The following is a 15,725-nucleotide window of genomic DNA, read 5'->3' on the forward strand; positions in this document are numbered from 1 at the left end:
GCCACCCCTAGTTTTTTCCTTTTCTTTTCTTTTTTTTTTTTTTTTAAAAAAAAATTTTTTTTAATAAAAAAAATACATTAATTTAAAAAAAATTAAAAAAATTAAATAGGTGCCACGTGTCAACATCTGATTGGTTCACGTGTTAGTCCTAACGGTCAACTAACGGATGGACTAAATTGGTCCTTTATCAAACTCCAGGGGGGTCCTGTGATAAAAATGAAACCCCAGGGGGGAAAAAATAAAGTTGCTAAACCTTAGGGGGGTTTGAGGTATTTAATCCTATAAAGTTTATTGAATAATGTTACACATACTTTCACTTTTCTATACCTAATTCCTCACACGTACTCATAAATAACTTTTAGTACCTTCCAATTACATGTTGACATGTATTAATAAATTGTAAAAGTGTTGCAAGTTTAACATTTTTCAAATGAATAAATAAGAGACAAGTTATACCTTACCGCCTATAAATTATATGAACTTTGAGTACTGATCGAAATTGAGAAGTGCCAATATTATTTTGAAATGCCCCTATTTATGTGAAATTTGAAACCTGACTAACCTCCCTTTCATTTTTTTTTTTCTTCTTCTAATTAATTAATCTCCCCTTCATCTTAGAACGCGATGTCTAATATTGACTCTAATGCTTCTTAGTATTGAAATTACGTAAAATATTTCCACATTATTTAGTTAGGCCATTCACACAACATATATGAGATACGTACTAATTAATGACAACACGTCACTAATTAATTAATTAGGTTTTGAGTTCCAACGATAGAATAGGATTGTCTCTCAATTGAAAAATATCTATTTTATGAATCAGATATTTTGTTCTTCCAGAAGATAACATTTTGGGTCCAGTCCAGCTCATCCTTTATGCATGCATATATAGTAAATACAGGGATTGCTTGGTAGACCATGCCACCTATATTTTCTGGAAGCAGACAAATCTATATATAATTTGTCTGATTCCAAACCACGTTGAAATTAATCAGACAAATTATAAGTTAGTTCGCATGGGTATGTCTTTTCCACAGCTGAAAATTCTATGCACGTAACGTTGTCGGTTGTAGTTTTGTAATCAAGCGACTACATGAGAGGCTAAAACATTGACAACCAGCTCGTAGAATACCAAATAACAAAAATGGATTTGCCTCCCGTTCTCAAAAACTGACACATATGTAAAAAACACCCCCAATCAATTCAAATTCAATCACATTTATTTAGTTACTCCGTATCTCGCGGGTGTAATTATGTGTTCATACGAGGCTGCGGTCGCGACCCATTAGCATACGACGACGCAATACCCACTTGAAGTCAAAGGAGGAACATTCACGCATGTTGGAAGTGCACGAACTTACGTCGAAACCAAGTTTCACTCATGGTGAGCCTTGAAAGTCGCGTTTAAGGCTCTATATAAACCGCTCCAAGTTCATAAGATTAGCACCACAATACTCAACCCAGAGCAACTAGTCTATTACAAATTATAATGATGAAAACCCTTGCACTCTTCGGCCTTGCCTTGGCCTTCTGTTTCCTATCTGGTATATATCTCATTGTCTAGTTATAATATATTAATTAGCAAATTGCTCATTTACTCATTTACTCAATAAAATTGTGTATCTCCTACTTATTTGTTGCATGCAAGTTATATATATGCTTTAAATTATAATTTATTCTAAAAACTTAAGCTAATATGAAAAAATGAATTTAATGATCATTAACCATTCTTCTGACAATTTGTGTTGTGCAGGTGCTCATGCTGCTAAAATAACTTTCACAAACAACTGTCCAACAACTGTTTGGCCAGGAACTCTAACTGCGGACCAAAAACCCCAGTTGTCAACTACTGGATTTGAGCTGGCATCCAAAGCATCCTCATCAGTTGATGTCCAAGCTCCATGGATAGGCCGGTTTTGGGCCCGAACACGTTGCACCACGGATGCCTCAGGAAAGTTCTCTTGCGAAACTGCTGATTGTGCCTCTGGCCAGGTTGCATGCAACGGCGCCGGTGCAATCCCACCGGCATCTTTGGTAGAAATCAACGTAGCAGCTAGTGGTGGACAAGATTTCTACGATGTCAGCCTTGTAGATGGCTTCAACCTCCCTGTTTCAGTTGCTACACAAGGAGGGACCGGTGACTGCAAGCCCTCAAGCTGCCCAGCAGACGTGAATGCTGTGTGCCCTGCTGAGCTACAAGTAAAAGGGTCTGATGGAAGCGTGATCGCTTGTAAGAGCGCATGCACAGCATTCAATGAGCCAAAGTATTGTTGCACTGGCGCTAATAATACCCCAGAGACATGCCCACCTACAAGCTATTCCATGATCTTCGAGAACCAATGCCCTCAAGCTTATAGCTACGCTTATGATGATAAGAACAGCACATTTACCTGCTCCGGTGCACCTGACTACGTTATTACTTTTTGCCCTTGAATTTACCAAGAGGAATTATTCGTTCCTTCTTCTCTCTATAATTATAAGAGAACAATAAGTGTCATTGACTAAGGCACATACATGATTGTGTCAATGTAATAAATGCTTGAATGATATTTATTAGTAAATGAATAATGCAAGCCTTTTCTTATACTTATAATTTCGGAGCAAGTATACTTGTGCTTAATTATGACAAGAAATATATCTTCAGCTGCAATATTTTATTTTCAGATGCTATTCATGTCATATCGCACTTGAGATTATGTCATGATCTTTAACCGCTAGTGTCTTTAAGCTTAATTACCCATAATTATGGCTGTAAGAGAGGAGGGAAAAAGAAAAAGAAAATAAAATTAGGACTTAGTTGTTCATTGGAGGACTCCATGCAATATAAATTATATATTATTACAACTTTTACTATAAAATTATTTACAAACTAACGTAACCGTCTTCAAAGTTTACCAGAGGACTCAGTCAAGATTATATCTTTATCTATGCATGGTGGTATATTGACAGCAAGTTATTTAAAGTTTATTGTATTTAAAATCTCTTTCTAGAATATTTAATCAAATAGAAGTTTAATTGAATCAAAAGAAATAATTAAAAATGCAATAACAAAAAAAGAAAAAAAGAAAAAAAAATTATATATGTTATATGATGAAAATTATAGGTAAAGTACTATGATCTCTCTCTCTCTCTCTCTCTCTCTCTATATATATATATATATATATATATATATATATATTTGGTCTGGTAATTGACTTGCTGCTTCCAGAGATATTTAAAAATCCTTGAAAGTAAAGATTGGTGACTAATGACTATTACGATGATAAAATTTGAAATATTTAATTAGAGACAATAATTAAAATTTTTAGAGCTTACCATATACAAAAAATTATCCAAAAAAATCCAAAAACATTAATTCTTAACCAAAAGGAATTAAAGGAAGCACCATATGCATATTTAACACACAAAATTAAAGCTGTGGAAAAGGGGCAGCCCACAGTACTGGATGCCCACGTTCAATCAGGAGACACCAACCATATATGTGAAGTCTTGATCAAACGATACGTGGAATTTAATTTCCAAAGCCGTGACCCAATCAGATCAATTTCAAAGGTTTTCCGTGTGGTCGTGACTGACAGGCAAATTTAATTGAAAATTTGTCATATATTAATGGTACCAATTTATTTGGTCCGCCCTTTGTTGACTTTACTCCAAATATTTTTGTTTTACATAATAATTAAAAACTATATTCATTGAAGTCAATAAGAAAAATTATATAAGTAATTAGCAGCTATATATAATAGAAGAAATTCAGTACCATGTTATCATATTAGGTATCGGAAAAATTATATGTCTAAATTTTGTTTCTATACAAGTGAATAATTTTTTTTTTTTTATTTAAATAGACAACCTTAAGAGTTAAGATATGTCAAGATTGCGACAGAGATGAAAAAAATATAATAGAATCCTATGATTCTAACCATTGTGTGAATTATATATAAAGATAATACTCATGAGTGTTAAGTTTTATATTGTTTAGTTATTAAGTGAAACTAATCTTTATAATAAATTCTATAAAAGCTCTATATTGACTAGTTATTTTAGGATAATACTACAAATGTAGCTCACGCATATGTTATAGAAAGTTTTAAACCAAAATTAGTCTTTTAGTTTTATGAAGAAAAATCTTTTGTTCAAAAGTAAAAATGAGCTTTTAAGAAGAATTCTTTTTTTTTTCCTCGATATCATGCCACTGTTTTAATAAGTAGCATTTTTCAAACCATTTGATGCAAAGAACTGCTTGAATTTCATAATTTTAGAATCTACAATTTCATTATAATACATTCTGATCAATTTTTTTCTCCACAGAAAGATAAGCACAATGCCAATCGTTCTTGTCATTTTAATGGCAGCAACTTTTAGTTTAATGCAAAATGCAATGAAATTAATGCAGATTGATGAGGAGTTGTGCATGATCTGTTTCAGGTGCACACTCTGATGTATACTTCTACTACGAGAACAAATGCAGCTACCAGGTATGGCTTGCCGCCAGGCCCTCAGTCGGCGATGCTGATCCTGAGCGTGGTCCAGAAACTCTATAAATATTTCCGATGCCGGATCAATGGTCCGGTAGCATCTGGGCTAGGACCAAGTGCAGCTTCAATGCCTCATATTACTTTTCATGTGAAACAGGGGACTGTGGCTCTGGCATCAAAGAGTGCCAAAACCCACCACCCGCTTTACCTGTCACCCTCCTCAATTTCGAGATTAAACTACTTGTCGTCTCCTATGAAGTTAGCTTGAACCACGGCCACAACGTCCCCGTCCGGATCGAACCCGACGGCAGCTAGCTCTCTGGTCGACGGGACTGGGCCATGTCCTGTGGTAGATTGTGTTGGAGATATAGTTAGCGTGTGTCCGAGTCCTCTAGTTGCAAAGAACATGGATGGAAAATATATATATTGGGTGTTATAGTGCGTGTGATGTGTTCAAGGATCCAGGGGCTTGCCAGCCTAACGACTACTCCAACACCTTCAAGCAAGTATGCAAGCTAGCCCACACCTATCCGGGTGACAATGTTCCTCCCACTTATTTCAGCATTCAATGAATCTTTTCTTGAATCTAATTTATTACATGTGAGTCTTGGTTAATTGAATTTGAGTGGATGTAGGAATACTACAATAAAAACAATATTTATTTACAAACTGATGTGATTGTCTATAATTGATAAAATAATTAAAGAAAAAATTGAGCTTATAAATTTCTTTTAATTAATCTCCCCTTCATCTTAGAACGCGATGTCTAATGCTTCTTAATTAATTTGTATTGAAATTACGTACCTTTTCACATTATTTAGTTGGGCCCTTCACACAGCATATCTAAAGTAGATAGGTAATAATGACAACACATCACTAATTAATTAGGTTTTGAGTTCCAACGATATGATAGAATAGGATTTCTCCCAATTTCAAGCTAGTGAAATGAAAAAATACCTATTTTATGATTCAGATATTTTGTTCTTCCAGAAGATAACATTTTGGGTTCGGTCCAGCTCGCCCTGTATGCATGCATAGTAGATACGTACAGAGACTACTGAATTGGTAGACCACCTATATTTTCTCAGACCACGTTGAAATCAGACAAATTAGCTAGGTCGCATGGGTATGTCTTTAATTTCCACAGCTGAAAATTCTATGCACGTAACGTTCGATTGTGGTTTTGTAAGTAAGAATTTATACAAGAAATTCTACAAAAAAAAAAAAAACCATTGACAAGGCCAGTTTGTAGAATACTAATTAAGTAGCAAAAATGGATTTGCCTCCCTCTCCCAAAAACTGACACATATGTAAAAAACCCAACCAAATCGATTCAATCACATTAATTTAGTCCGTATCTTGCGGGTGTTCCTACGAGGTTCCGGTCGCGACCCATTACCATATGAAGACGCAAAACCCAGATGGAGTCAAAGGAGGAACATTCATGTTGGAATTTACGTCGGTCGAATTTTCACGAATGGTGATAGCCTTGAAAGTCTCGTTAAAGCCTCTATATATACAGCTCAAAGCCTCATAAGATTAGCACCACATTACTCTCAACCCAGAGAAACTAGCTAGTCTATTACAATGATGAAAACTCTTGCAGTCTTCGGCCTTGCCTTGGCCTTCTGTTTCCTATCTGGTATATATATTTATATATCTCATTGTCTACTTATATATAATATATTAATTAGCAAATTGCTCATTTACTACATAAAATTGTGTATGGCAAGTAGCATTACTCATTACTTAATATAATGAGGAGATGTTTATATGGTACATATATAGCATTACTTATTTACTTAATAAAATTGTGTATCTCTTACTTATTTGTTGCATACTTTAAATTATAATTTATCCTAAAAACTTAAGCTAATATGAAAAAATAAATTTAATGATCATTGACCATTAATTCTTCTAACAATTTATGTTATGCAGATGCTCATGCTGCCAAAATAACTTTCACAAACAACTGTCCGACAACTGTCTGGCCAGGAACTCTAACTACGGATTAGAAACCTCAGTTATCAACTACTGGATTTGAGTTGGCATCCAAAGCATCCTCATTAGTTGATGTCCAAGCTCCATGGATAGGCCGGTTCTGGGCTCGAACACAATGCACCACAAATGCCTCGGGAAAGTTTTCTTGCGAAACTGCTGATTGTGCCTCTGGCCAGGTTGCATGCAACGGCGCCGGTGCAATCCCGCCAACATCTTTGGTAGAAATCAACATAGTAGCTGGTGGTGGACAAGATTTCTATGATGTCAGTCTTGTAGATGGCTTCATCCTCCCTGTTTCAGTTGCCACACATGGCGGAACCTGTGACTGCCAGGCCTCAAGCTGCCCAGCAGACGTGAACGCCGTTTGCCCTGTTGAGTTGCAATTGAAAGGGTCTGATGGTAGTGTGATCGCTTGCAAGAGCGCATGCGCAGCATTCAACGAGCCACAATATTGTTGCACTGGCGCTTATAATACCCCAGAGACGTGTCCACCCACAAGCTATTCCACGATCTTTGAGAACCAATGCCCTCAAGCTTATAGCTACGCTTATGATGATAAAAACACATTTACCTGCTTCGGTGCACCTGACTACGTTATTACTTTTTGCCCTTGAATTTACGAAGAGGGAATTATTTGTTCCTTCTTCTCTCTATAGTTATAAGAGAACAATAAGTGTCATTGACTAAGACACATGCATGACTGTGTCAATGTAATAAACGCTTGAATGATATTTATTAGCAAATGAATAATACAAGCTTATTTATATATATATACTTCAAATTTCGGAGAAAGTATACTTTTGCTTAATTATGATAAGAAGTTCTGCTTTTCCCCCTCTCCCGCTTTGAATAAAAAAAAAAAAAAAATTATGACAAGAAATATATCTTCAGCTGCAATATTATTTTCAGATGCTATTCATGTTGTATCGCACTTGAGAATATTATGTCATGATCTTTAACCGCTCTTTAAGCTTAATTACCCATAATTATGGCTGTAAGAGGGGGAAAAAGATTAAAAAAAAAAAAAAAAAGTTGGGGCTTAGTTGTCTTTAAGCTTAATTACCCATAATTATGGCTATAAGAGGGAAAAAAAAAATTAGGGCTTAATTAGTTGTTCATTGGAGGACTCCATGTAATACAAATTATATATTACTATAATGTTTACTACAAAATTATTTACAAACTGACCTAACAGTCGATAAGATTGAAATAATTAAACTGAGTTGGCCCTTCATGCCATCCTTTTGTTTGCGTATAGGCTTCTACCATTCTTACATAGGCCGTCAAAGTTTACCACAGGATTCAGTCAAGATTATATCTTTATCTATACCATGGTATATTGACAGCAAGTTATTTAAAGTTTATTGTATTTAAAATCTCTTTCTAGAAAATTTAATCAAATAGAAGTTTAATTTAATCAAAAGAAATAATTAAAAATGCAATAACAAAACAAAAAAAAGAAAAAAATTATATATGTTATGATGAAAATTATAGGTAAAGTACAATGATCTATATATATATATTTTTGGTCTTTAATGGTAATTGACTAGCTGCTTCTAAGAGAAATTTAAAAATCCTCGAAAGTAAAGATTGGTGACTGTATATTAGGATGATAAAATTTGACATATTTAATTAAAGATAATAATTAAAATTATAAGAGCTTAATTACCGTACATAACATTATCCTAAAAAATCCAAAAAAGTAAACTCTTAACCAAAAGGAATTAAAGGAAGCATATTTAACACACAAAATTAAAGCTGTGGAAAAGGGGCAGCCCACAGTGGATGTGCAACGCCCACATTCAATCAGGAGACACCAACCATATACGTGAAGTCTTGATCAAACGATACGTGGCATTTAATTTCCAAAGCCGTGGCCAATCAGATCAATTTCAAAGGTTTTCCGCGTGGTGACTGACAGGCAAATTTAATTGAAAATTTGTCATATATTAATGGTACCAATTTATTTGGTCCGACCTTTATTGACTTTACTCCAAATATTTTTGTTTTACATAATTAAAAACTATATTCATTGAAATCAATAAGAAAACTTATATAAGTAATTAGCAGCTATATATAATAGAAGAAATTCAGTACCATGTTAACCATATTAGGTGTTGGATAAATTATATATCTAAAATTTGTTTCTAATAAATTTTTGTTTTTTTAAAATAGACAACTTTAAGATATATATGTCAAGATTGCGACAGAGATGAAAAAATATAATAGAATCCTATAATTCTAACCATTGTGTTAATTACTCAAATATATATGGAAAATATAATAATAAAATCGCGCAATAATAACTTGATTCAACTCTTTGATTTTAGAAAAGAAAAAAAAAAAATACTCAATCTCACACGATTTTCATATCATAAATTATTTGGAAAGATCTTGGGGGGCCATTAATTAATTAGCCTCCTTGACTTTGCCCTTGTTACAAGTTTGAGCACTTCTGCCACGTATAGAAAAATAAATTCGAATTCAATCACATTTATTTAATTACTCCGTATCTCGCGGGTGCAATTAAGTGTTCATACTAGGCTCCAGTCGCGACCCATTACCATATGAAGACGCAAAACCCACTTAATTGAAGTCAAAGGAGGAACATTCATGCATGTTGGTAGTGCAACGAAATTACGTCGAAACCAATTTTCACGCATGGTGGGCCTTGAAAGTTGCGGGTGTAATTAAGTGTTCATACAAGGCTCCAGTCGCGACCCATTACCCTATGAAGACGCAAAACCCACTTAATTGAAGTCAAAGGAGGAACTTTCATGCATGTTGGAAGTGCAACGAAATTGCGTCGAAACCAATTTTCACGCATGGTGAGCCTTGCAAGTCGCGTTTAAGGCTCTATATAAACCGCTCCAAGTTCATAAGATTAGCACCACAATACTCAACCCAGAGCAAACTAGTCCATTACAAATTACAATGATGAAAACCTTTGCACTCTTCGGCCTTGCCTTGGCTTTCTGTTTCCTATCTGGTATATATATATATATCTCATTGTCTAGTTATAATATATTAATTAGCAAATTGCTCATTTACTCATTTACTCAATAAAATTGTGTATCTCCTACTTATTTGTTGCATGCAAGTTATATATATATGCTTTAAATTATAATTTATCCTAAAAATTTAAGCTAATATGAAAAAATGAATTTAATGATCATTAACCATTCTTCTGACAATTTGTGTTGTGCAGGTGCTCATGCTGCTAAAATAACTTTCACAAACAACTGTCTGAAACCTGTTTGGCCAGGAACTCTAACTGCGGACCAGAAACCCCAGTTGTCAACTACTGGATTTGAGCTGGCATCCAAAGCATCCTCATCAGTTGATGTCCAAGCTCCATGGATAGGCCGGTTTTGGGCCCGAACAGGATGCACCACTGACGCCTCAGGAAAGTTCTCTTGTGAAACGGCTGACTGTGCCTCCGGCCAAGTTGCATGCAACGGCGCCGGTGCAATCCCGCCGGCATCTTTGGTAGAAATCAACATCGCAGCTGGTGGTGGACAAGATTTTTACGATGTTAGCCTTGTAGATGGCTTCAACCTCCCTGTTTCAGTTGCTACACAAGGTGGGACCGGTGAGTGCAAGTCCTCAAGCTGCCCGGCAGACGTGAATGCTGTGTGCCCTGCTGAGCTACAAGTAAAAAGGTCTGATGGAAGCGTGATCGCTTGTAAGAGCGCATGCACAGCGTTCAATAAGCCAGAGTATTGTTGCACTCCCCCTAATGATAAACCGGAGACATGCCCACCTACAAGTTATTCCATGATCTTTGAGAACCAATGCCCTCAAGCTTATAGCTACGCTTATGATGATAAGAACAGCACATTTACTTGCTCTGGTGCACCGGACTACGTTATTACTTTTTGCCCTGGAGCTTGAATTTACAAAGAGGAATTATTCGTTCCTTCTTCTCTCTATAGTTATAAGAGAACAATAAGTGTCATTGACTAAGGCACATACATGATTGTGTCAATGTAATAAACGCTTGAATGATATTTATTAATAAATGAATAATGCAAGTATACTTGCACTGTGCTTAATTATGACAAGAAATATATCTTCAGCTGCAATATTTTATTTTTGGATGCTATTCATGTTGTATCGCACTTGAGATTATGTCATGATCTTTAACCGTTCGTGTCTTTAAGCTTAATTACCCATAATTATGGCTGTAAGAGAGGGGGGAAAAAGAAAAAGAAAGAAAAAAAAAATTAGGATTTAGTTGTTCATTGGAGGACTCCGTACAATATAAATTATATATTACTACAACTTTTACTATAAAATTATTTACAAACTAAAATAACCGTCTTCAAAGTTTACCAGAGGACTCAGTCAAGATTATATCTTTATCTATACATGGTGGTATATTGACAGCAAGTTATTTACTATGATCTATATATATATATATATATTTTTTGGTCTTTAATGGTAATTGACTTGCTGCTTCTAAAGATATTTAAAAATCCTCGAAAGTAAAGATTGGTGACTAATGACTATTACGATGATAAAATTTGAAATATTTAATTAAAATTTTTAGAGCTTACCATATATATATAAAAAATTATCCAAAAACATTAATTCTTAACCAAAAGGAATTAAAGGAAGCACCATATGCATATTTAACACACAAAATTAAAGATGTGGAAAAGGGGCAGCCCACAATGGATGTGCAACGCCCACGTTCAATCAGGAGACACCAGCCATATCTGTGAAGTCTTGATCAAACGATACGTACGTGGCATTTAATTGAAAATTTGTCATATATTAATGGTACCAATTTATTTGGTCCGCCCTTTATTGACTTTACTCCAAATATTTTTGTTTTACATAATTAAAAACTATATTCATTGAAATCAATAAGAAAAATTATATAAGTAATTAGCAGCTATATATATATAATAGAAAAAATTCAGTACCATGTTACCATATTAGGTGTCCGATAAATTATATGTCTAAAATTTGTTTCTATACAAGTGAATAAATTATTGTTTTTTAAAATAGACAACCTTAAAACATGTCAAGATTGAGACAGAGATGAAAAAAAAATATAATAGAATCCTATGATTCTAACCAATGTGTGAATTATAAAGATAGTACTCATGAGTTGTTAGGTGAAACTAATTAATCTTTATAATAATTTTTTTTTAATAAAAAAATAAAAATAAAAATTAGGGGCAATATGGGAATTTTTGGATTATATTGGTCGAATTGCAAAAATTTGAAACTTTGAGGGGGTGGATTGCCAAAATTAAAACTTTGGAAATCGAATTGCAAATTTTTCCAAACTTTGGAGGAGGGGGGTAAAATGTAATTTCCCCCTATATATATATACCCATAAATAGTTTTTAATACCTTCCAATTACATGTTGACTTGTATTAATAAATTGTAAAAGAGTTACACGTTTAGCATTTTTAAAATGAATAAATAAGAGACAAGTTATACTTAATTTGCAGCCTATAGATTATATGAACTTTGACTGATCGAAATTGTCAAGTGCCCCTTAATTCGCAGTGTGCGTGGAATATTATTTTGCTGTGTGTGAAATTTGAAACCTGACTAACTTCCCCTTCATTTTTTTTTTTTCCTTCTAATTAAGTTCCCCTTCATCTTAGTTAGGCCCTTCACACAACATGAAGATGAAAAAATAAAATAGAATCCTATGATTCTAACCATTGTGTTAATTACTCAAATATGGAAAATATAATAATAACTTGTTTCAACTCTTTGATTTTAGAAAAAAAAAAAAAAAAAAAAAAAAAGCTCAATCTCACACGATTTTAATATCATAAATTATTTAGAAAATTATTGGGGGGCCATTAATTAGCCTCCTTGACTTTGCATACTTGGTACAAGTTTGAGCATTTCTAGCACTTAATAAAAATAAAAAGCGATTTATAAAGACAATTTCTAGTTCTACGTGGATATTATTTTATAAGAAAAAAAAAAAAAATAATTGTTCTTATTTCTCTCACTTAATTTTCTACACATGACTTTTGTCCATTTTTTTAAAAAAATTCATCGTTAAATTTATGAGACTCACATGTGAGTCTATATATATTCAATTGTGGATTTACCTTATTCACACGATGGCGTATGTTGTACGTAACTTCCAGAAGAAAACATTTTGGGTCCAGTCCAACCCATATCCTTTCTGCATGCGTAGTCCATTTACACAGATTAATTACTTGGTAGACCACCTACCTATTATATCTATAACCTGACTTTCCTCTACAATTTTTTGAAATCTATTCATCTAGATGAACTCAACATATAAGTTACGAGAATTTTGGTCCTAGACTAGTGCCAAAAGACGCATATCCACCACCCATGTCACAACATTAGAACACGTTCAGCTTGACTAAATATTTATTCTAGATAATGATTTTGTTTTCAAGTCTTTGATCTCAATTCCCTCTATTCTTTGCTCATGAGCAGATCTTTCTGTGGAAAAAAAAAAAAAAAAAAAACCTACCAGCTGTAGATATGCATGCCCAAATTCTTTCCAAACGCTACACTTCGCATGGGTCGTAGGGTCTTTTCCACAGCTAAAAATTCTACGCACGTAAGTGAAAGAAATTCAACGAAAACAAAAAAGAAATCCACAAGCGCTCATAAATATCACAGGGAGCCTAAAACATTGACAGCCACTTTGTAGAATACTAGAAGCAAAGTGGCAAATGGATTTGCCTCCCTTTCCCACAAACTGACACATGTACATAATGACAATTATTTAGCCCGTATATCTCGGGTCTTCAGTCGGTCGAGGTTCCGGTCGCCGGCCATCACCATATGGAAGACGATAACCATTACAGTCAATGAAGTATATTCCTGGTGGAACTTAATTCCAAACCCAGTTTTCCATGGAAAAATCTCGTTAAAGCCTCTATATAAACCACTCCCAAGTTCATAAGATTTGCACCACAATATATACCCTACCCATTCATCAAGATCAACTAGTCTAGCTACAAGAATGATGAAAAACCTTGCATTCCTCGGCCTTGCTTTGGCCTTCTGTTTCCTATCTGGTATATATATATATATATCTCATTTTTCTAGTTATAATATGTTAGCAAATTTCCTATCTGGCCTATTTTCTGCAAAATATAGATAGAAAAAAATGTTGAAAACTGCTAATGTACGTGTTAATAATTTTGTTGGAAAATGATCATCGTTGGCATCATGAATTTCCACACAGGTAGTATAATTTTGCACTTTCACCATTACACATATGAAATGATCAAGTCATGAACCCCACAAAGGTTGAATTGAAATCTTCCATTTGTTAGACTTATTTATTTATTTTACATAAAACATATTTTAGATTTTATGTTCTGAACGTGTTCTCTCATTTTCTCTCCCCATTGGTCCATGACTTGTACTTACACGTACTAATGTTATATATATATATCATACAAATATTTCATAAATATCTTACAAATTAAGTTAGTGTAGGAAAAATGAATTTAATGATCGTTGACCATTCTTCTGACAATTTATGTTATGCAGGTGCTCATGCTGCCAAAATAACGTTCACAAACAACTGTCCAACAACTGTTTGGCCAGGAACTCTAACCGCGGACCAGAAACCTCAACTATCAACTACTGGATTTGAGCTAGCATCTAAAGCATCCTCATCAGTTGATGTCCAAGCTCCATGGATAGGTCGGTTTTGGGCCCGAACACGATGCACCACGGACTCCTCGGGAAAGTTCTCTTGTGAAACTGCTGACTGTGCCTCTGGCCAGGTTGCATGCAACGGCGCAGGTGCAATCCCGCCAGCATCCTTGGTAGAAATCAACATAGCAGCTGGTGGTGGACAAGATTTCTACGATGTTAGTCTTGTAGATGGCTTCAACCTCCCTGTTTCAGTTGCCACACAAGGTGGGACCGGTGACTGCAAGCCCTCAAGCTGCCCAGCAAATGTGAATGCTGTGTGTCCTGCTGAGCTACAAGTTAAAGGGTCCGATGGGAGTGTGATCGCTTGTAAGAGCGCATGCACAGCGTTCAATGAGCCAAAGTATTGTTGCACTGGCGCTAACAATACCCCAGAAACATGTCCACCGACAAACTATTCCCAGATCTTCGAGAATCAATGCCCTCAAGCTTATAGCTACGCTTATGATGATAAGAACAGCACATTTACCTGCTCTGGTGCACCTGACTACGTTATTACTTTTTGCCCTTAAATGTACGAGGAGGAATTATTCGTTCCTTCTCTCTATAGTTATAAGAGAACAATAAGTGTCTTGGACTAAGGCACATGCATGATTGTACGTGTCCATTTGATAAACGCTTGTATGATATTTATTAGCAAATGAATAATACAAGCTTCTTTTTTTATATATATACTTCAAATTTCGGAGCAAGTATACTTGTTCTTATGACAAGAAATTGCGAAATAGGGTTCGAACAGACAAAAATTCCGCTCAAACAAGACCTTGCTAAAAAGCCCTCGTCGGTCGATCTAGCAAAAGAACCTAACAGATATATACCAGGTAGCTAGACGCCCTATAGATTAGGCCACTACTCCAAATTCTATAATAAAAAATCAACAGATTAAACTTCAAACCATGCATGTGCAGGTGGCCAAGTTGAAATCAGACAAAATTAGTGTTGGAAAACCAAACCTTAAACTTCGCATGAGTAGTGAAAATTCGATGCATGCACCTAACGTTCGGTTGTGATGAACGATAGACCAGTCGCACGTTGTTAATTAATTGAACATATATATATATATATAAAAGTCATTGGTCATCTTTTCTTCAAAAAAAAAAAAGCCATTGGTCATCTTCTACAACATTGACACCTGTTTGTAGAAAACTCTAGTAGGAAAGTAGTAAATGGATTTGCCTCCCTTTCCCAGATACTGACACGTATGTATGTAAATAACCCAAATGATTCAATCACATTTTGTCCGTCAATTTTCCGCATTTTTCCGAATGGATCCACTTTAAAATCAATGAGGGTTAATCCCGGTGTAACTTTCGTCGAACCCGATTTTCCGCATGGTTCGCCGTGATGGTCGCGTTAAAGCCTCTATGGCTAGCTCTATATATATCACCCCAAGTTCATTTATGTCATATCATGCAGGTGCTCATGCTGCTTGAATTACTTTCATGAACAACTGTCCAAGAACTATGTATCTAACCAGGAACTTTAACGTACGTTAGATCAAAAACCTCAGCTATCAACTACTTACAAAATGGAGAAAATATACTTTATCCCTTATC

The 15,725-nt window shown here is 34.9% G+C and overlaps 3 protein-coding genes and 2 pseudogenes across 3 annotated transcripts; all 5 read left to right on the forward strand.

The window, feature by feature from the left end:
- The first annotated feature begins 1,458 nt into the window (after positions 1-1,458).
- LOC132191388 (thaumatin-like protein 1b) lies at positions 1,459-2,564 on the forward strand. Its single transcript, XM_059606379.1, has 2 exons — positions 1,459-1,547; positions 1,757-2,564. The coding sequence occupies exons 1-2, from the start codon at positions 1,493-1,495 to the stop codon at positions 2,434-2,436; spliced, it is 735 nt and encodes a 244-aa protein (XP_059462362.1). The 5' UTR covers positions 1,459-1,492; the 3' UTR covers positions 2,437-2,564.
- Positions 2,565-2,570: 6 nt separating this feature from the next.
- LOC132191588 (thaumatin-like protein 1) lies at positions 2,571-5,050 on the forward strand (annotated as a pseudogene).
- A 1,015-nt stretch (positions 5,051-6,065) lies between these two features.
- LOC132162043 (thaumatin-like protein 1) lies at positions 6,066-7,093 on the forward strand (annotated as a pseudogene).
- A 2,266-nt stretch (positions 7,094-9,359) lies between these two features.
- Positions 9,360-10,534, forward strand: LOC132192111 (thaumatin-like protein 1b). Its single transcript, XM_059607328.1, has 2 exons — positions 9,360-9,468; positions 9,688-10,534. Exons 1-2 carry the CDS (start codon positions 9,414-9,416, stop codon positions 10,371-10,373), a joined length of 741 nt encoding a protein of 246 aa, XP_059463311.1. The 5' UTR covers positions 9,360-9,413; the 3' UTR covers positions 10,374-10,534.
- Positions 10,535-13,403: 2,869 nt separating this feature from the next.
- Positions 13,404-14,835, forward strand: LOC132192126 (thaumatin-like protein 1b). Its single transcript, XM_059607355.1, has 2 exons — positions 13,404-13,520; positions 14,002-14,835. The coding sequence occupies exons 1-2, from the start codon at positions 13,466-13,468 to the stop codon at positions 14,679-14,681; spliced, it is 735 nt and encodes a 244-aa protein (XP_059463338.1). The 5' UTR covers positions 13,404-13,465; the 3' UTR covers positions 14,682-14,835.
- The last annotated feature ends 890 nt before the right edge of the window (positions 14,836-15,725 follow it).

The sequence above is a fragment of the Corylus avellana genome, chromosome ca9, assembly GCF_901000735.1.
Source record: "Corylus avellana chromosome ca9, CavTom2PMs-1.0".
Lineage (NCBI taxonomy): Eukaryota > Viridiplantae > Streptophyta > Magnoliopsida > Fagales > Betulaceae > Corylus > Corylus avellana.